This window comes from Jaculus jaculus, chromosome 6 (genome assembly GCF_020740685.1).
Source record: "Jaculus jaculus isolate mJacJac1 chromosome 6, mJacJac1.mat.Y.cur, whole genome shotgun sequence".
Taxonomy (NCBI): Eukaryota; Metazoa; Chordata; class Mammalia; order Rodentia; family Dipodidae; genus Jaculus; species Jaculus jaculus.
In genome coordinates this window covers 71,587,660-71,608,867 of record NC_059107.1, presented here as the reverse complement: position 1 = coordinate 71,608,867, position 21,208 = coordinate 71,587,660, and the positions used below count along the sequence as shown (strand labels likewise).

Sequence of the window (21,208 nt, the reverse complement as noted above, 5' to 3'; positions counted from 1 at the left end):
GGTCAGGTATTTATACTTTGGGAGTCAGGCTCAGGTCCAGAGTCTACTTCCCAGCTGTGTGATAGGGAAGTGAGGTCATCCTTCTTAGCTCTGGTTTACTAGTAGAGGTGATGTCTGCATTATTGGTTACTTACCAGCTATGTGGTGGGAAAGTCCCTACATTCTGTTGAGACTTAGGTCTGTCTATTGAAGCAAATACCAGGCTAATTGGCTATTTGGCAGCTGTGTGGTAGGGAAGTAAAGTCACTTTCGATCCTTGGTTTATCTGTCCAGTGGAGGTTGTGCCTGTATCTTTGGTTGTTGACATTTCATGAGATTGGAAAGTAGATTCTACTATTTTTTCAATGCTGATATTTTTAGAGCCTGCTCTTTACTTAGGAGCCCTCCAGCATGACCATTACCTTTTATTTACTTTTTCCAGGTAGGGTTTGACTGTAGCTCCGGCTGACATGGAATTCACTATGTAGTCTTAGGGTGGCCTTGAATTCACAGTGGTCCTCCTACTTCTGTCTTCTGAGGGCTGGGATTAAAGGAGTGCGCCATCATGCCTGGCCATCACCATTATTTTTAGGTGATGGTGACACATGGTAGGTAGGTTCAGTAATTGTTTTGACCAGGGTCATGTGCTGATACATGGGTCGCAGACTTGACTATGTGATACCATTGCTTTGGTGCTTTTTTAAAAAAAATAATATTTATTGATTTATTTGAGAAAGAGAAAGAACAAAGCAGATACAAGAGGGATAATGTGCGTGCCAGGGCCTCTAACCACTGCAATGAACAAATTCCAGATGCATGCTTCCATTTTGTATATCTGGCTTTATGTGGGTACTGAGGAATTGAACCAGAGTCCTTAGGCTTTGCAGGCAAGTGCCTTAACCATGGAGCCATCTTTTCAGCCCCTGCTTTGTTCCTTTGATAATGGAAGTAGATCTTGTTCTTGAGTAGCTTTTTTAAAAAAAGTTTAGGGCTGGAGAGATGGCTTAGCGGTTAAGCGCTTGCCTGTGAAGCCTAAGGACCCCGGTTTGAGGCTCGGTTCCCCAGGTCCCACGTCAGCCAGATGCACAAAGGGGGCGCACGCGTCTGGAGTTCGTTTGCAGAGGGTGGAAGCCCTGGCGCGCCCATTCTCCCTCCCTTTCTCTGTGTCTGTCGCTCATAAATAAAAAAATTAAAAAAAAGAAAAGTTTAAATTTTTGTGTGCATGTGGGTGTGTGGGAGTTCAAGTGGGCACATGCTGTAGCTGGTCAGAACACAAGAACACAACCTTGGGTGTTGGTCCTTACGTTTCACCTTGTTTGGGGCAAGGTTTCTCTTCTTCACTGTGGTTTGCCAGGCTAGTTGGTCCACAGGCTTCTAGGCAATTTGCCTCCCATCTCACCTGGGTGTGCTGGTTTTATGATGCTTGCAGTAGTGCATCTAGCTTCACATGGGCTCTGGAGATCTGAACTTAAGTATTTATGCTTGCTTGACAAGTGCATTATTTACTGAACTATCTCTCGTCTGTGAGCTGCTTTAGTATCATGCATTGATCATCTGTCTCTATAATTTGGATGATATTTATACTTAGATATTAAGATGAGATTGGTTGGACACACACCAATTCCCTTTTAGAGTCTTAGTGATTCATAACTATATAGATTCATAAATGTTTTTTATTTAGGTTTTTCAAAGTAGGGTCTTGCTATAGCCCAGACTGACCTGGAATTCACTATGTAGTCTCAGGGTGGCCTTGAACTCACAGAAATCCTCCTACCTCAGCCTCCTGGGTGCTGGGATTCCCAAGTGCTGGGATTAAAGACATGTGCCACCATGCCTGGCTTTTCTTATGTTTTCTAAAGATTTCTCTTAGGGTGTGATGCCAAAAATTTAAAAAGGAAATAGCATTGAAAACATTTAAAATATTTTTTATTTATTTCCAGGCAGAGAGAAGGAGAAAAGGTGTACCAGGGCCTGTTGTCTCTGCAAATAAATTCTAGATGCATGCACTACTTTGTGCATCTGGATTTACATGGGTATTGGAGAATGGAGCTGAGACTGGCAGACTTTACAAGTACCTTTAACCAATGTGCCATCTCTCTGGCCCTTGAAGACTTTAAAAATTGACCTTGGTCAGGCAATAAATAGTATTACATAACTGTGGTCCCTATATTTGGAGGGCTGAGGCAGGAGGATTGTGAATTTGAGGCTGCATAATGAGTTCCAGACTAGCTTGAACTAAATAACAAGGTCCTGTCTCAAAGCGGGGTGGGGAATCGTGATCTTAGCTAAAGAATATTCTATAGAACTCTGATTTTACTTTGTTGTACATTTGATCCAGTTTTTATGTCTTTCTTTTTCACTTTTTTTTTTTAAGTTGCAGAACATTCTTAAAAAAGAAAAAACTTACAGATGTCTGATTTTCAAGGGTTAAAACATAATCAAAACTGGGGCTGGGGAGATGGCTCAACTGTTAAAGGAGCTTGTTTTCAAAATCTGTTGGCCCAGGATCAATGCCCTGCTGTCCACATAAAGGCAGATGCACAAAGTGTCACATGCATCTGGAGTACATATGTAGCCTGCTAGAGGCCTTGGCCACCCATTCTTTCTCTCCCTCCCTTGTTCTCTAATAGGTAGGTAGATAATAGATTATAGCCTTTCTCCCTCTCCTTGGGTACTCTCTTAAAAGATAAGATTAAAATATTTTTGAAAAATTACAGCTGTCTGAATAGTGTTTGTAACTTCCATTTGCAGAGCAGTAGTTTCTTCTGTAGGGGACTGGAAATGAGTGATATATGATTTACTTTCTTTTGCATTCCCAGAAAATATTTATAGACTTGCATGCTGAGGGATTACCTGTAATTGAGACCAGCACCCTGACTGAGGAAGGTGTTATTAAAGTTAAAACAGAGGTCAGTACTTTTTAATTCAAGTACCATTCTTTTTCTTTCATTTTAGGGAACAGGAAGAATATTTTTCTTTCCAGGAATAATTAGCACTCAAAATATTCACATAGCCAGCCAGGAATAATACACTATGGGGTAGATTTAGAATACTATCAGAACATTGATCCTTGTCCTACTCACATGAATGATGGGTTTTGAAGTGATAAGATTGTCCCCTACTATCTGTCAGGGATTGGCCCCAAGACAACATTCTCTATACCAAAATCTTCAGGTGTTCAAGTCTTTTGTATAAAATTATGTAATATTTTAAAATCACATCTTGAGTTCTTGTAACACCTCATATATTAAAATGATACACACATAGCTGCTGTCGTGCATTGTTTAGAAAATAATGACAAGAAAAATAAGAGCTCAGTTTAGCAGTGTTTTTCTTCTAATTTTGGTTTTTAATTGGTTGATTTCATAGATGTGGAACCCATGGAAGAGGAACAGATGTACCTAACAGTTCCCACAGCTGGAAATACTAATTTAAAATGGCTGCTGACCTTTTAATCTTTAAATAGTCCTATAGCAACTATAGTTAAATGTGATGCTGGGCATGGTGGCATACGCCTTTAATCCCAGCACTCAGGAGGCAGAGGTAGGAGGAGCACTATGAGTTCGAGGCCACCCTGAGACTAAATAGCAAATTCCAGGTCAGCCTGGACTAGAGGGAGACACTACCTCAAAAAAAAAAAAAAAAAAAAAGGGATGTATAAAACCTGTTTAGGAATAGAAGGAAATAAAGTAATCTAAAAAACCAATAGTGTGGGTAAAGCAGTTTCCTGTTTAATTTTCCATGCTATCTTAATTATTTTCTGCTTCAGTATGTTATTTTTCCTCAGAAAGGATTAGTTGCTTAAGTCTCTAATGTCTTAGTCAGGAGCATGGCATCTTTGTAAGGAAAGGCAGGTAAGGGCTCTTGAATCTGTTTACTAGTCACTAAGGAGCAAGGTCTACTTGGGACATGGTGGGGTTTCTTTGGAATTTTGCCTCAGGTTGATCCTTGGCCCAGAAAAAGTTGGCCCAGCCTAGGTACTAGGAAGTTCCAAACCACATTTTCACCCATCAGTGAGTGGGGGACTTAGTTCTTCCTTGGGATATGTGGAGGGGCCTGGTGGTATATGTTTGTGACTTTGCCTTGCTTTTATACTTTTTGTAGGCTTGTGATAGACTTTTGGCTCATCGAGTGGAAACCAAAATGAAGGGAAATAAAGTGAATGATGTGCTGAACAGATTGCATTTAGCTGTACCAAACAAGAGAGATGATAAGGCAAGTGGCTTTTTGTGGGAAGGGAGCCTTGGAGATAAGAGTTCTGGGTTGTTGACACAGTCACTAGATGCTGGGTCATGGATCCATTCCTGGGGGTTGCACATCATTGCATGCACACAGATGGACTTCATGCACAGGCTTCAGTTTGTTACTCATGGTGGGGTTATATGTTTATGTGGGAAAGAATTGCTAAAGTGAAGAAGAGAATCTACAGGGCTTTGTGAACCCTTCTCACTCTACCAGGTTTTGCTGTCAGCTTGTCATTCAGAAATGGTGTTGGAGGAGTTTTTAAGAAGCACATGGAATTTTATTAGCTTTAAATTTCTTATTTTCTTGCATATATTTATACATGTACCTTAATGTTACCACAAATAAATCTGAATTTCAGGAGTGGCATTGAATATATTAGCATTCTTCAAAAATGCCATTTTTGTTGGGCATGGTAGTACATACCTTTAATCCCAGCACTTGAGAGGCAGAGGTAGGTGGATCACTGTGAGTTCAAGGCCACCCTGACACTATATATATAGTAATACATACATACATACATACATACATACATACATACATACATACATACATATATATATATATATATATGGTAAATTCCAGGTCAGCTTGGGCTTGAGGGAGACCCTACCTTGGAAAACCAAAAAAAATAAAAGTAAAAAATATCCTTTTATAGTTTATATTTCAATAACAGTTTGAAAAGCATGTTTCCCCATGTTACCAGCAATGTTGGGTGTTAACTTCTGTCATTTTCATAGTGTAAAGATGGCGTGTTAGTGGTATCTGTTTCTTTAAACACATCCTTTACTAGCTTTTTTTAAAAAATCAATTTGTCTTTTTCTTATTTTTTCTAATTTTTTTTTTCTAAATTTATTTCTTTGAAAGCGACAGACACAGAGAGAAAGACAGATAGAGGGAGAGAGAGAGAATGGGCGCGCCAGGGCTTCCAGCCTCTGAAAACGAACACCAGACGCATGCGCCCCCTTGTGCATCTGGCTAACGTGGGACCTGGGGAACCGAGCCTCGAACCGGGGTCCTTAGGCTTCACAGGCAAGCGCTTAACCGCTAAGCCATCTCTCCAGCCCATTTTTTCTAATTTTTACATAAGGAAATCTGATTCTTTTCATATCTCCTAATAAATGTTTTCTTTTTTTGTCCCTTGATTTCTTTTTATACCCATCAAATTTGATATTCAAACTATTAGCATTTAAAAATTTTTATTTATCCATTTTGACAGAGAGGGAGATAGAGAGTGGGCATACCAGGACATTCAGCCACTGCAAATGAGCTCTAGATGCACACACCCCCTTGTGCATCTGGCTTAGGTGAAAACTGGGCATTCAAACCTGCGTTCTTAGGGTTTGCAGGCAAATGCCTTAACCACTAAGCCATCAACATTTTTTCATGGTTGCTGTATTTTGTGTCCTGTAGAGGAAGGGCTGAGGGCTGCTATCCATTTTCAAATTATTTAGTCTTTTTTTCCATATTTCTGGTGTGTGTGTATTTGATTTTTATTTTTATTTTTTTTTTGAAGCTGGGTCTCACTCTAGCCCAGGCTGACCTGTAACTCACTCTAGCCCAGGTTGGCCTCAACTCACAGCAATCATTCTATTTCAGCCTCCTGAATGCTAGGATTAAGGATGTGCACCACCATGTTTGGCTACTTCTGTGTTTTTGTTTGTTTTTATTTATTTACTTGAGAGTGACAGAGGCAGAGAGAGAATGGGCACGCCAGGGTCTCCAGCCACTACATACGAACTCCAAACATGTGCATCCCCTTGTGCATCTGGCTAACATGGGTCCTGGGGAATGGAGCCTTGAACTGGGCTCCTTCGGCTTTACAGGCAAGCGCTTTATCCGCTAATCCAACTATCCAGCCCTTTTTCTGTGTTTTTGTCTTTCTTATTTATTGTTTTTTTTGGGGGGGGGCAAGCTTAACTGACTGCTTTTTTTTTTTTTAATGGGACAGAGAGAAAAAAAAAAGTTAGTGCACTAGGACCTCCAGTCACTGCAGTCAAACTCCCAGATGTGTGCACCCCCTTGTGCGCCTGTGGGACCTTGCATGCTTGCATCACTGCATCTGGCTTATGTGGGACCTGGAGAGTCGAGCATGAGTCCTTAGGCCTCACAGGCATCTAGACTGCCCTGTCTTTTTTGGGGGGGTGGGGTTCAAGGTAGGCTTTCAATCTAGCCCAGGCTGACCTGGAATTCACTCTGTATTCTCAGGGTGGCCTTGAACTCACGGCGATCTGCCTAGCTCTGCCTCCCGAGTGCTGGGATTAAAGGGGTGTGCCACCACCTTTTTTTTTTATCCTTTTTATATAGAAGTCATCATTTTGTTCTGAAAGACGTGCAGGTTATTAGGAATTCTGTTTTCATATGACATTCATCTCAGAACTGATCATTGAATATCTTTTCATTGAATTTATGTCCAATTAGGTTTATGTCTGTTTCTCATTCATTCATTGATCATACTGTTCTATCTTATGTTATTTTCTTAAAGAATTTTTTTTTACAATACTGTTTTGTTTTGTATTTTTGTTTATTCTTTCTACATGGCTATAGAATCAATTTGTGAGGCCCTCCAGGTTTCTTTGCCCAGTTTGACCTTGAAACCCATTCCACCAGAATAATTGTTTTTGTTTCTTTAACCACTGGTATTTTTTTATTTGAGAGAGAGAGAGAGATGAAGATAGAGTATGGGTAACTCAAGGTCTCTTTAACCATTGCAGTCAAACCCCAGATGCATTTGCCACCTTGTACACCTGGCTTACGTGGGTCTTGGAGAATTGAACCTGGGTGCTTAGGCTTCACAGGCCTTACCTACTCCATCTCTCCAGCCCTAGCTATTGTTTTTTTTCCTCTCATATATATATATATATATATATATATATATATATATATTTTTAATTTTTTTATTAACAACTTCCATGATTATAAAAATACCCCATGGTGATACCCTTCCTCCCTCCACCTTACCCCTTTGAAACTCCACTGTCCATCATACCCCCTCCCCATCTCAATCAGTCTCTCTTTTATTTTGATGTCATGATCTTTTCCTCCTCTTATGATGGTCTTGTGTAGGTAGTGTCAGGCACTATGAGGTCATGGATATCCAGGCCATTTTATGTCTGGAGGGAGCACGTTGTAAGGAGTCCTACCCTTCCTTTGGCTCTTATATTCTTTCCACCACCTCTTCCACATTAGACCATGAGCCTTGGAAGGTGTGATTAAGATGTTACTCAGTACTGCAGTCATTTCTTTCCAGCACTATGATACTTCTGAGTCATCCCAAGGTCACTGCCATCTGAAAAGAGAAGATTCTCTACCCAAAGTGAGAATAGTGTTAATATAAGGGTATAAATATTAAGAGAAGTGCTTACAGGGCAGTTTGATAAGCATAGTATAAACATTTTTCTCGACATCAGCAGATGTTATACCCCTAGGGCTCATGACTAACCCTGTTTTAAGTTTTCAGTGTCAGGGATGTGTAGCCATTGGTTTTTAATTAGTATGAGTACAGTTTTATATTTTACTTTGAGAATTTGATTATAGTTCTTTAAGTTTCTTTAAATTTCACATAATATTTTCAATAACATCTTCTTAGGAGAGGCCCCCTTTCATCCCAGAAGGAGTGGTGGCACGCAAGAAGAAAATGGATATTGGGGAGTCTAAGAAGAAAAGGGTAGGTTTCTGTTACTCTGATTCTAGGTTCCTTAAGGAGGAGAAACTGAAAGGCTCCCTGTGTACCAGTGACAATATGAAGGCTTGACAAGGTAGAGCCCTGTAGAATTCTGGGACCCAGCTGCGAATCTTTAAGAAAAGTCCCTAGTCTCATGAAACCTTCACTTGACGTTACATTATAATGAATGAAATATACAGGATATATGATCTACCAAAGGGTAAAATCAGCTTTCTTTGTTGAAATAGAAATAGAACTCCACAAATCTAAAAGGATTGGAGATTATTTCTTTGTGGCCAGGAGGTGACAACACATTTTGGGGGCATAAAAGGTAAAATAAAACTATTATTTTTTTCCATTGCAGGAACGAGATCTCGAGCTGGAAATGGGAGATGAGTATATTTTGGATCTTCAGAGTAAGTACTAGAAGGTAATGGGGAGTTAGTGTTAGCTACATACATGTAAAGTATTTCAGAAAAGTAAGAAAGGGCTTTAATGAATAAACATCTACAGACATATTTGCTGGTTCTTAATTTTTTTAACCTTTTTTTTTTCCCCCAAGGTAGGGTTTTACTCTAGCTCAGTCTGACTTGGAATTCACTATGTAGTCTCAGGGTGGCCTCGAACTCATGGCAGTCCTCCTACCTCTGCCTCCTGAGTGCTGGGATTAAAGGCCTGCACCACCATGCCTGGCCTAAACTTTTTTATTTACTTAATTATTTTGGTTTTTTGAGGTAGGGTCTCGCTGTAGCCCAGGCTCACCTGGAATTCACTATGTAGTCTCAGGGTGGCCTTGAGCTCACAGCAGTCCTCCTACCTCTGCCTCCCAAGTGCTGGGATTAAAGGCGTGCACCACCATGCCTGGCTCTTATATCCTCTCTTTCACAGTGGTCCTGAATCTTGGGGGAGGGAGGGGGGTCTCACTTAGTATGGAATACACTGGCACCTCTCAGCACTTTGATGAGTTTTAAATCTCCCCATTATTATTACACCATCTGAAAAAAGAAGTGTCTGTAACCAAGAGTGAGAGTAGGGCTGGAGAGATCAGTTAGTGGCTAAGGCGCTTGCCTGTAAACCCTAGACCCAGGTTCGACTCCCCAGGACCCATGTAAGCCAGATGTACAAGGTGGCATATTCATCTAGAGTTTGTTTGCAGTGGCTGGAGGCCCTGGCATGCCCATTTTCTCTCTCTTTGCCTCTTTTTAAAGAAAAAAAAAGTGAGAGTAACATTAATATATGGGCATAAATGTAAATATCTGGAGGGCAGTTTAGTGGGGTAATATGTACATTTAACCATGCAACAGCTTTCCCCCAGCTTTTATGACCTCTCCAACCATAGGCCTCTGAATAAGGCTTCAGTACCAAGCTTGAATTCCCTCCCATGAAGTAGGCCTAAAATCCATTCAGAAAGCAGTTGGTTTCCTCCATAACAGATATGCCACCATTGTACCCATTAGCACATTTTTGCCTGGGTGGCCAGCTCTGTAGCTTGCAGCATTCACTGCTGGTTGAGACTATTGCTTACTTATCCCCCTCCCCCCCCCCGCCACCGCCCAGCAAACTGTATAGCTCTTTCCAGCACTGTGATAGCTGGTCAAGCAGGAGGAGGCTTCTTCCAGCTGAGCTCCAGCTTGATTTCTCATTGTCCTGTACCCAACCTGTCTCCTGTTAGAGTCTTGCTGTCTAGTTCTGGTAGGCAAGTAAAAGCAGGTTCTTACTTCTTATAAAGTTGTGCCAGGCATGGTGGTGCATGCCATCTCAGCACTTGGGAGGCAGTGGTAGGAGGATCACTATGAATTCCAGGTTAGCCTGGCCTAGAGTGAAACCCTACATCGAAAAACCAAAAAGCAAAAACAAACCAAAAAAAGATTTAAAGTTGGCATGCTCTTTGAGAGTTCTGTAGAGTGTTTTCCTTCCCGGTTATTTTCTGTTCTTTTTGAGTTAGGGGATTGATTTTATAGCTCTCATATGTGAAAGTTAACCACATTATGTTGGTCATTGTTCATCTTTTTAATAATGTATACAGTGTTGAGCATAACTGCTTTATTGTCTTTGTAGAGGGATACTATGTCACATCAAGAAAAATGTACTTTAGGCACATGGTATGTCAAGATATTAGGAAGTATGATGAATGTAACTTTTCTTTCCTTAAACCTCAGAATACTGGGATTTAATGAATTCGTCTGAGAAATATGATAAGATACCAGAGATTTGGGAAGGCCATAATGTTGCTGATTATATTGATCCTGCTATCATGAAGGTCTGCATTATTTAAATTTTTTTCCTCTTTTTAGCATGATTCTACTAGAAAGTATGGGCACAACTTCTGAAGCATCTTCCTATCCCTGTTCTCCATTTACTTGGAGGCATCACCACCCCTCTACTTCAGATGACACTATGTCGCCTCTGCCCTGTCTGGTTCTGATAATGCCACCTTGGCTGTCATTGCTGCTATTCTGTGGAGACTTATCACAGGCTAGGTCTTCCCTCAGTGACTGACTGAGGTTTTCGTAGCTTTTCAGACCTCCTGCTGTTGTTTCTTTCTGCCGGTGCAGCAGGTGGCATCACATCAAGCAAATTGAGTTATGGGAATTAACTCTGGTCTGTGGTTCCTAATCTGAAAGAGGGTGCTTTTCTTTCTCAAGAGCTTCGTTTCATCACTGACCTCTTTCTCCTGCCTTGGTACCTAGTCCATACCTGTTTTGTTTTTTGTTTTTTTGTAGAATGTAAAATTTTAAGAGTTTTTGTTTGAGGCAAAGTCTTACTTCTAGAATGGGCTGATCTAGAACTTACTCTGTAGTCCAAGCTGGCTTTCATACCCTTGGCAGTCTTCCTATGTTAGCCTCCAGAGTGCTAGCTAGGATTACACCCAGGGCTTTGTGTCTGCATACTACGTCTATACTATGTCACTGAGATACATGTGTATAGTTTTGCATTTTCATTTTGTCTTTGCAGTGAATAAGATTATGTTTAGGGTGTTGTTTATTTCATTTATCTGCTGGGAGCATTCGGTTATGATGGGCTCTGCATTTTTAAAAAATACATACTTTTACTTATTTATTTGAAAAAGAGAAAGAGGCAGATAGAGAATGGGTGTGCCAGTACCTTCAGGTACTGCAAACAAACTCTAGATGTATGCACCACCTTGTGCATCTGACTTACGTCGGTCCTGGGCAATTGAACTTAGGTCCTCTGGCTTTGCAGGCAAGTGCCTTAAGTGCTAAGCCATCTCTATAGCTCATGCATCTTAAATCCTTGAAGTTTGTTATAAAAAAGAAATGTTACAAAAAGAAAAAAAGAAATGCTCATGTTATCTCCATGTTTCTCATAGCACCCCATTCCTATGAGAGAGTAGGTCTGTACATAATTGGGGCCTAGTTGTTATTGTACTGTGGTATTGTCATATCTTCAAAGCTTAAAGAAAATATGATTCCCACATATATGTTGGTGTACCTACTTCCTTGTAAGTTTTCCTTTGTTAATCTTATTTAATGATGACTCTTAAAGAAACTAGAAGAATTAGAAAAGGAAGAAGAGCTAAGAACAGCTGCTGGGGAGTATGACAGTGACTCTGAAAGTGAAGATGAGGAAATGGTGGAAATCCGGCAGCTGGCAAAACAAATTAGAGAAAAAAAGAAGTTGAAAATTCTGCAGTCCAAAGAAAAGAATACCCAAGGACCCAGGATGCCCCGAACTGCTAAGAAGGCAAGTTTTGTATATTCTAGAGAGACAGGGCTGATCTTGCTTACTGGATGTAAATCCTTCTTAGAAACAGCCTTCAACCACTGTGAGATTGATTTATTGGTGTATATTAACCTGCAAGATGTTTTGCATGGAATTATGAGATTCTGATTATTGTTCTTTTCTTGGTGACTTTCTGCTTCAAGTACAACACTACAGTGATCCAAATGTTTTTTTTTTTTTTTTTTTGGCAGTTGTGCAAATTAAAACTGTAACTTGTAGCTGGGTGTAATGGCACAGGCCTTTTTAATCCCAGCACTTGGGAGGCAGAGGTAGGTTGATTGCCCTGACTTTGAGGCCAGCCCGAGACTACATGTTGAATTTCATGTCAACCTGGGCTAGAGTTAGACTCTACCTCAAAACATAAACCACTATATTTTATGCTTATTATAAGTTCTAAGCCATTAGCTAACTGTTTTGAAAAGAAATTGGGGAGGGGAGTTGTGCTTTTTGAGGTAGGGTGTCACTTGAGTCTGGCTGACCTGGAATTCACTATGAGTTTGAGACTACCCTTGAACTCACAGCAGTTCTCTTACCTCTGCCTCCTGAGTGCTGGGATTAAAGGCATGTGCTACCATGCCCAACTGAAAAGTAAGTTTTATTTGGAAGTTTAATTTATGATTGTGTAAATTGGCTGTATTCCCATTGGGCTATACTCTTTTGACCCATTCTCTTATATAGCCATTCTACTGAAGGTCCTCCTCAGTGGGAGTATCAGTAATCAGTGTAGGGTCATGAATATACCAGTTGGTTCCTGTTGGGAGCATAGTGTGCCTTATATTCTTCTTTCCACCTCCACTTCCATGATGTTCCTTAAGCCTTGGAGAGCACGTTAGTGTCTCTAGTATGTCATTTATTATGAGCACAGACATTCTTTTCATACATATATATATTTGGTTTTTCAAGGTAGGGTCTCCCTCTATCCCAGGCTGACCTGTAATTCACTCTTTAGTCTCAGGGTGGCCTTGAACTAACTCATGGTGATCCTCTTACCTCTGCCTCTCGAGTACTGGGATTAAAAGTATGAGCCACCATGCCTGGCTCTCTTTTTTTTATTTTTTTAAAAATATTTTATTTATTTATTAGAGAGGGAGAGAAATTAGGCATTCCAGGGTCTCTAGCCACTGCAAATGAACTCCAGACATATGCACCACCTTGTATATCTGGGGAATTGAGCCTTGAACCAGGGTCCTTAGGCTTCACAGCCAGGCACTTAACCACTAAGCCAACTCTCCAGTCCCCATTCATTCTTTAATCTTAACATTGTCCCATCTTTGGCCATCAAGATTGTTGCCTCTCCTCGCATACATACTTTTCCTCTCTTGTGTCTCCAGTGTTCTTGTGACATGACCATAGTTTTCTTACATAGTTTCTTTGTTTTCACAAGGTTCATCTTAAATGGAAGAACAGTCTGTGAAAGACCAGTGACTTCTAAGACATGTTTTAATTTAGAGATCTTATTGTGCAGCCAACTCATGAGAGCTCAGTCTCCAGGGCTTCTCAGAAGACATTAATACCAAATAATAATGATACCAAATAATACCAAACTGAGCAAGACACAGAAATACGTTTATGGTCAATTAAAATCCACTAATAGTCAGGTGTGGTGGCCCGAGTCTTCAAATCCCAGGACTTGGAAGGCAGAGGTAGGAGGACTGCTGTGAGCTTGAGGCCACTCTGAAAGTACATAGTGAGTTCCATGTCAGCCTGGGCTAGAGTGAGGCCCTACCTCAAAATACCAAAAACAAACAAACAAAAAATACCCCATTAATACATCACCAGTGACTGTAATTGACTGTGGTATAATATGCAGAGTGTACTGTGAAGTTAAAATAATTTGGTATAAGTGTAGAAATAATAAATGAACTAAATAAAGGGAAGAGGGGCAGGGGAAAAGGAAAATAGAGGAGAAGCATGGCTAAAATAAAAGAAATGGGCCTGAGGAGATTGCTCTGTAGGAAAGAGGGTTTGTCATGCAATATGAAGGTCTGATTGGCTCTGGGTTTATTCTCCAACACCCACTTAGACAGCTGGATGTGGCACACACACCTATAACGCCAGTCCTGTGGGAAGTAGAGACTAGAGAATTACTAGGTCCCTGTCTTGCTGGTCAGCCAGTCTGTCTGAAAAATAGTAGCTGAGGGTTCAGTAAAAGATCCATATCAAACACGGTGAGGAGCTATAGAGGAAGATGGCATGTGTTCTCCTCTAGCTTTGACATTTGTTTGTGTGGCGTGCACACATGCATAAATAAATAAATTGTAAACGAGGAATAGGGAAAGTGCAAGAGCATTTAAAACTGCCAGTAATGAAAAATGAATGAACAACTTAGATTAATATAAGAAAGGTTATAAAAACTTTTAAAAATAAAGTCAAAATACTTCTAAAATACAGCAAAAAGGGGGGGGGAGGGTTGTTGAACATAAGGGCACAAAATGAAATGTTGGAGCTATCCCAGAGGACAGAGAACAAGAACAGTTACTAGTTAGAAGTCCCGAAGTCAACCTGCCTCACAGCCCCCAAGCCCCACCCCAGAGGCAGTAGTGGAGAGGTGGAGGGCAGTGTGAGGGCCTGTACCCTTACTCAGGGTTACTATGTATGTATGTTCTGGGGTCTCTACAATTGGAATCTGCAGTGTGGATGTGGAATGTATAATTGGATCCTAGAGAATCTTGGTTTTTTTCTACAGTTTATGTGGTACGAGCATGCGCTCCACAAGTGTCAGGTATCTTCTCAAGCTGTCTTCTTTGATAGCTTTCTTTTTAACTATTTATTTACTTATTTTATTTATTTGACAGAGAGAGAGAGGGATGGAGGGAAAGAGAATGGGCGCACCAGGGCCTCTAGCCACTGCAAACAAACCCCAGACACATGTGCCCCCTTGTGCATCTGGGTAACGTGGGTCCTGGGGAATCAAACCTGGGCCCTTTGGCTTTGCAGGCAAATGCCTTAACCACTAAGCCATCCCTCCAGTCCTGATAGCTTTTTTTTCTGTGTTTGGGTTGCCTCTGCTGGACAGTTAACTCCAAAGTCTGTGACCCAGGTGGGTTCTCCCATCCCTCTGAGAATCCCCTGTTGGTACTCTGTAGGGTGGCCAATTCTATTAGGGGCCATTTCCTTAATGTTTTGGGAGTCAGGGAAGCAAACATTGCTATCCATATAGGTGGACCTGCCTCTACTTTGAAAGCCTGGTAAGTATTAAATACCCTCCTTGAAGGAGTGTGACCATAGACACCAGATAGTCCCCTGGAACTCGAGTTCTCAGTTTGGGCCATTGAACCTTATGGGAAACAGGTGGCTCCAGAGGTTCATCACCCATTGGCCCCAGTTTGGAGCTAGCAGGTTCAGTGATTCTTAGGTGAAGAGGTCAGATCCTGAGCACTGAGTAAGGGTACAGGCCCTCACACTGCCCTCCACCTCTCCACTACTGCCTCTGGGGTGGGGCTTGGGGGGTTGTGAGGCAGGTTGACTTTGGGACTTCTAACTAGTAACTGTTCCTGTTCTCTGTCCTCTGGGATAGCTCATTTGTAAAAGAGTAGGTTCCTTCTCAAAACGGTGCTTATTCACTGCTCTGGAGAGGGCCAAAGGAGTCTCTATCTCACCAAAACCTACAACTGGATTAAGGTTTGAGAGAACTGTGGGCCTGTCCTATGGGTATGATTGTCATTCTCTTCACCTGGCCACCTAGCTTACCTTTCAGAGGAGGCTTCTGTCCCTCCCTCCCTGGGGAGTCATAGCCTTGTGTTTCTTTCTTCCTTTTGCAGAGCTGTCCTATGTGGCCTCACCTCTCAGCTGTGATATCATTGCTTTGTGATGCCAGATGTTCTTTTCCTCTTTGAAACATTGTCTTTTTTTGCTGCCCTGACTCTTAATCACCACATCCCATAATGCACTGTCTATTGTGCCATCCTACCCCAAATTCTGACATGAGCTTTCTTATATAACCAAGTCCATCCTTTCAAAAGTGATCATTTCCATGTCGAACTGCCCTCCCTGTCTACTTCTTCACTATTCTGGAGTACAGGTGTCTGTGTTAGGGGTGGGGAAGGGGGTGGCATAGCTTTTCATTGTGTGGCTTAAAAATATGTACATATGCCGGGTTTGGTGGTGCATGCCTTTAATCCCAGCACTCAGGAGCAGAGGTAGGAGGATCACCATGGGTTCAAGGCCACCCTGAGACTACATAGTGAATTTGAATTCCAGGTCAGTCTGGGCTAGAGTGCAACCTTATCTTGAAAAATCAAATACATATACACATACGTACCTACATACATAATGGCTAGGGGCATAGCTTAGTTGGTAGAGAATACTTGCCTAGTGTACATGAAGTCTTACATTTGATCCTTAATACCAAATAAAACTAGTGCTTTATCCTAGCACTAGAGAAGGCAGAGGGATGTAAGTGTAAGGTCATCCTCAGCCAAATAGTGAGTTCAAGACCAGCCTGGGCTACATGAAACCCTGTCTCAAACATTTTAATTATATCTAAGCTACAAAACTTTTTTTCCTTAGTGGTTCTTTAGTGTAGCCTAGGACTAAGAACAGTGACCTAGAATATTTCTGAAATTCTGTCACATATTCTTCTTTCAAGATCTAGTACTTAATTGATTTCTTTAGATGGGTTCAACTTTTTTGTTTACTTTAACAAGAAAGTATTTGTACAAAACATACATGTTATGTGTTAAAATTGCATAGCTGTTAAAATTTAACACATTTGCTGTTTATTTCACACATTGGAAAACTGACCTTGTAAAACTTACTTCAAGTTTTTATTTTCTGGTATAGTTTCAAATGTTTCATGGCATTTGAATGCTTTAATTGTTGATGAGATTTTGGCAGTTGGACCAGATCTCTCTTGCTCCGATAATTTCACTAACAAGTAAAAATTAAAAAAAAAAAACACAACTTCAATATCCTTAGCTGTAAGGGAAATGCAGATTAAAACTGCTTGAGTCTTTATATCACCCCGTATATAATGGCTATCACCAAGAACACAAATGACAGTATACCATGCTGGCATAAATGTGGGTAAAGAGAGACCCTTACTGCCTTGAACTCATGGCAATCCTCCTACCCCTGCCTCTTGAGTGCTGAGATTAAAGGTGTGAGCCACCACCACACTCATTGAGATTGTAGTTTTAAGTTCTGTGGCAGGTCTTGGGGAAGAGTAATAATAGATTCTTGGAGAAGAAAAAGGAGTGTGTGAAAGGTAAGGACAAGGGTCAGTTGGCGGGGGGAGGGGGGGGGGAGTCACAAAAGAGCTTTTCTAAGACCCAAAGTACCTCCGTTATAACAGAAGACTATTCCTTCACCTCAAGTTGCTTATGGAACCAAGGACTTTTTGAAAGGCCAATGCTTTATATTGCTCTAATCACCTAGGAAATAAAGGCTAGGGAAGATAGGAGCCAGGTGGTGTGGACAAAAACCAAAATATATCATAGCCTATCTTATATGTTTCACCTTTGTGGGTTTTGTGTTTTGTTTATTTCATTTTTAAATTTTAACAAGTATCTTCCCTTCTCCACTTCAGGTTCAGCGAGCAGATTTGGAGAATGAGATGCGTAGTCTTGGTGTTGACATGGATGATAAAGATAAGGTAAGTGTGTAGGGAGGGGTGGTTTCAGATTCAGTTGTCCTTGTGTTGTTTTGAGAGGTCTTGCTCTGTAGCCTGGATTAGATTCAAACCAAGGATTCTCCTGCTGCTTTCTCGAGTGCTAGGATTGCAAACATATGCCAAAGCCCTGCTTAACTTTACTTGATTCTGAGAAATGTGCCAATAAGTGATTTCATCATGTAAATATGTTAACATACACTTAATAAACCTAGGTGGTGTAGCCTACCATATACCTAGGCTATCTGGTATGTATATAAATATATAGACATATACATAGTATTGCAGTCAGTTTTGCATTGCTGGCAGAAAACACCTGACCAAGAGTAGCTTGTGGGAGGAAAGGGTTTATTTTGGCTTGCGGATTCCAGGGGAAGCTCCATCATGGCAGGGGAAATCTATGGCATGAACAGAGGCTGGACATCACCTCCTGGCCAAAATAAGATGGACAATAGCAGCAAGACAATGTGCCAAACACTGGCAAGGGGAAGCTGGCTATAATACCTATAAGCCTACCCCACTGTTTTCAGGAGGCTCCAATTCCCAAGTTGCCACCAGGTAGGGACCTAGCATTCAGAATACCTAAATTTATGGGGGACACATGAATCAAACCCCCTTGAAATGCTGTCCAGTAATAGTTTTCAATGGGAACATGGGCATTGTGACATCAAATAACTTGTGTTATGTGAAGAATATTTCACCACTAATTAATATGAAAATAACTATGTCTGTCTTAAAGATATTTAGCTTGCATGAAAATTGTTATTAAAACCTCAGCTGAGCTAGGTGTGGTGGCTTATTTCCTTTAATCCAGCACGTGGGAGGCAGAGGTAGGAGAATAACCATGAATTCAAGGCCACCCTGAGACTACATAGTGAATTCCAGGTCAGCCTGGGCCAGAGTGAAACCTACCTCGAGAAACCAAACCAACTGGGGTGCTGAGGGCTAAAGTTTGCTCTTTTGTACATTGCAGGCCCATTACGCAGTGCAGGCAAGAAGATCTCGGAGTGTCACCCGGAAAAGAAAGCGGGAAGAATCTGTTGCTGTAGACCGCAGTCGGAGTTGCTCTCGAATGCCACGTGATGTTTCTGGTCTAAGAGATGTCAAGGTAAGTGTCTGATGTGGAACACAAGAACATTAGAAAGAACAATGTTTTATTGTGCAAAGGAGTAAGGGTTGTTGGATTAAGGGATTAACTGTGTGTCTTATTTCCTAATTTCTTGACAACCTTTAATGATGAGCTTGAGCCAGGGAGTGACAATTAGATAGATGCCTGCTGCAGTCAGGTTTGCATTGCTGGCAGAAATCACCTGACCAAGAGCTGCTTGTGGGAAAAAAGGTTTACTTTGGCTTACAGACTCTAGGGGAAGCTCCATGATGGCATGGGAAAATGATAGCATGGGCAGAGGGTGGACATCACTCCCTAGCCAACATAAGATGGGCAATAGCTACAGGGGAGTGTGCTGAACACTGACAAGGGGAAACTGGCTATAACACTCATAAGCCCGCCCCCAACAATACACTGCCCCCAGGAGGCGTTAATTCCCAAATCTTCATCAGCTGGAAACCTAGCATTCAGTACACCTAAGGGACACCTGAATCAAACCACCACAATGCCCCTGGACAGTTACACTAGGTGGACCATCTTGCAATAGTTTCTTGATTTGAAGAATAGACCAAAACAACGTCATACAAGGCTGGAAGTATGAGTTTACATCCCAGCTTGATAGGCCATAGCCTCCTCAGCACCACGGAGGCCTCAGTCCTGGCAGTGCCCTGTGAGGAAGCATCCCATAGGGAATGACTTCACAATCATCAGGTAATCCTGTGTGTCTTCACATTATTAATGGTAACTTTTTGTTCCTCATATTTGTAGTTTGGATTATCATAATTGTGACTTTGCAAAGATGTTTTGTGTCTTCAAAATCAATTTTTTGCTGAATTTTTTGTCTTAAAAACAAAAAAATTTTAGTTTCAGCATTTTGAAAACTCCAGATACAAGAAAAAATCTATTTTAACTGGAAAGCAATCTCTAATAGAAGCTCAAGGCTTTCATTCTCTCATGCCATTTCTTCTGGAAGTTGATTGAGACACAGTTTTACTATGTGTTCTAGGTGGCCCTAAAACTTGCTGTGTAGTCCATACTGACCTCCAGATTCAGTCCTCCCACCTCAGCCTCCCAAATTCTGTGATGACACCACTGAAATAGGGTTTTATTATTGGCATTTGCAGTTATCAGTAGTCTAAGGGTCCAGAGTTTCAGTGTGTTGGTTTGTATAAGTGGTTGAATCAGTGGAATCTCCTAGCTCTGAAATGTCATAGGTATACATGAATAATTACTGAGTTCCTACAGATACATGGTAGGCCTGAGAGTAAACGGTGAATAAGATTTACCAGAACAGGCAGTGGAAATGTAGTGTTCACTAATGTCTCATCTCCACTCGTCCCTTTATAGATGCTAAAGAAAGCCAAGACAATGATGAAGAATGCTCAGAAGAAGATGAATCGCTTGGGAAGGAAGGGGGAGGCAGATAGACATGTGTTTGATATGAAGCCCAAGCACTTACTGTCTGGAAAGAGGAAAGCTGGTAAAAAGGACAGGAGATAGTGTCCTTCTCAGTGGACTTTGCTTGATTAGACTGTTGCTGTTTATTTCTTGGTTTGGTATGATATAGTTTTATAAAATTGAAATCATGTTCTAATAACTGAAAGAAACAAAATGAAAGTGCTTGTTGCTTAGCTGAAAATGGGTTAACTCTATAGAGGTGTGGGGAGTTTTTGTCACTGCGTAATACTACAAATATTTTAAGTACACCGTGTTTCTGCATCGATGGAGTGTTGATTTCTTCATATTGCAGAACTGGGAAGATTTATTGCCACAAGTATGGTGGGTTTTTTGGTGGAGCAGAAACTTTTAAGAAAATCTTGGTTCGTTATACATGAAGAACCCAGTTTTTTGTAAGGAAAGCTTCTCCACTTAGTTGTAGGCAGAAGGCTGCCAGCCCTGTCCTGCAGATTTGAGAGCAAGCACTTGTATGAGTATATCAGAACTGAGTACTTAAAATACTCTCTTAAATTATTCTCTAGACTTTTTGTACACTGTATCATTGTAGCTTGTCTTCAACAATTTTATCCAAAATAAACCTACAAAGGAAAATAGCTTTGATTTACTTAGTTCTGTTTTGGTTTATTATGAATCACTATTACCGGACAAATGCAAAATGAACAAATAATATGAACTGGGTGAGAATAAAATACCCTAGGTACTGCAGCAGTTAAATGTGCCATCTCTTTTTGTAGTAGACCATTGGTGAAAATTGCATATTTAATGAAGCATAACACCCCAGCACCTCCATAAAAGCTATCTCTGTGGAAACTTATTATTATTATTTTGGCTTTTTGAGGTAGGGTCTCACTCTAGTCCAGGCTGACCTGGAATTCACTATGTAGTCTCAGGGTGGCCTTGAACCCACGTGATCCTCCTACCTCTGCCTCCAGAGTGCTGGGATTAAAGGTGTGTGCCACCACAGCCGGCAGCTTATTTTGCCTTTTTTGGTTTTTTGAGGTAGGATCTCAGGCTGACCTGAAATTCACTATGTAGTCTCAGGATGACCTTGAACTCACAGTGATCTCCCACCTCTGCCCCCAGAATGTTGGGATTAAAGGCATGCGTCACCACGCCGCAGACATACTAGACTAAAATATTAAAGATACCACTTCTTGGCTACAAAGGAACACAGGTATACTTCTAACCTTGCATGTAGTTTAAAAAATAGAGATGATCTACTCATTGAGCATTTTATACTCAGGGCATTTTCAAAGTATACCTGTATATTACTACTATAATAGTGTAGTTTTTGTGATACAGAGATTTCCCTCTTAGGGATAGATGTGCTTACATGTATTGCATGCTGAAAACAAAGATCTGCAGGAGGAGTTTATATGAAGAGGTACTCAGAATGATTTCAGGG

At 41.0% G+C, this 21,208-nt stretch overlaps 1 protein-coding gene across 1 annotated transcript in view; it reads left to right on the top strand.

Annotated features, from left to right (window-relative positions):
* The window catches only part of Gtpbp4 (GTP binding protein 4), a 41,302-nt gene extending 20,899 nt beyond the window's left edge, over positions 1–20,403 (top strand). Inside the window, exons 9-17 of the mRNA XM_004662201.2 lie at positions 2,799–2,888; positions 4,084–4,194; positions 7,811–7,888; positions 8,250–8,301; positions 10,045–10,145; positions 11,393–11,590; positions 17,157–17,222; positions 18,211–18,345; positions 19,693–20,403. Coding sequence (XP_004662258.2) covers positions 2,799–2,888; positions 4,084–4,194; positions 7,811–7,888; positions 8,250–8,301; positions 10,045–10,145; positions 11,393–11,590; positions 17,157–17,222; positions 18,211–18,345; positions 19,693–19,845 — 984 coding nt within the window. The 3' untranslated portion in view covers positions 19,846–20,403. The remainder of the gene's footprint in view (positions 1–2,798; positions 2,889–4,083; positions 4,195–7,810; positions 7,889–8,249; positions 8,302–10,044; positions 10,146–11,392; positions 11,591–17,156; positions 17,223–18,210; positions 18,346–19,692) is intronic.
* The last annotated feature ends 805 nt before the right edge of the window (positions 20,404–21,208 follow it).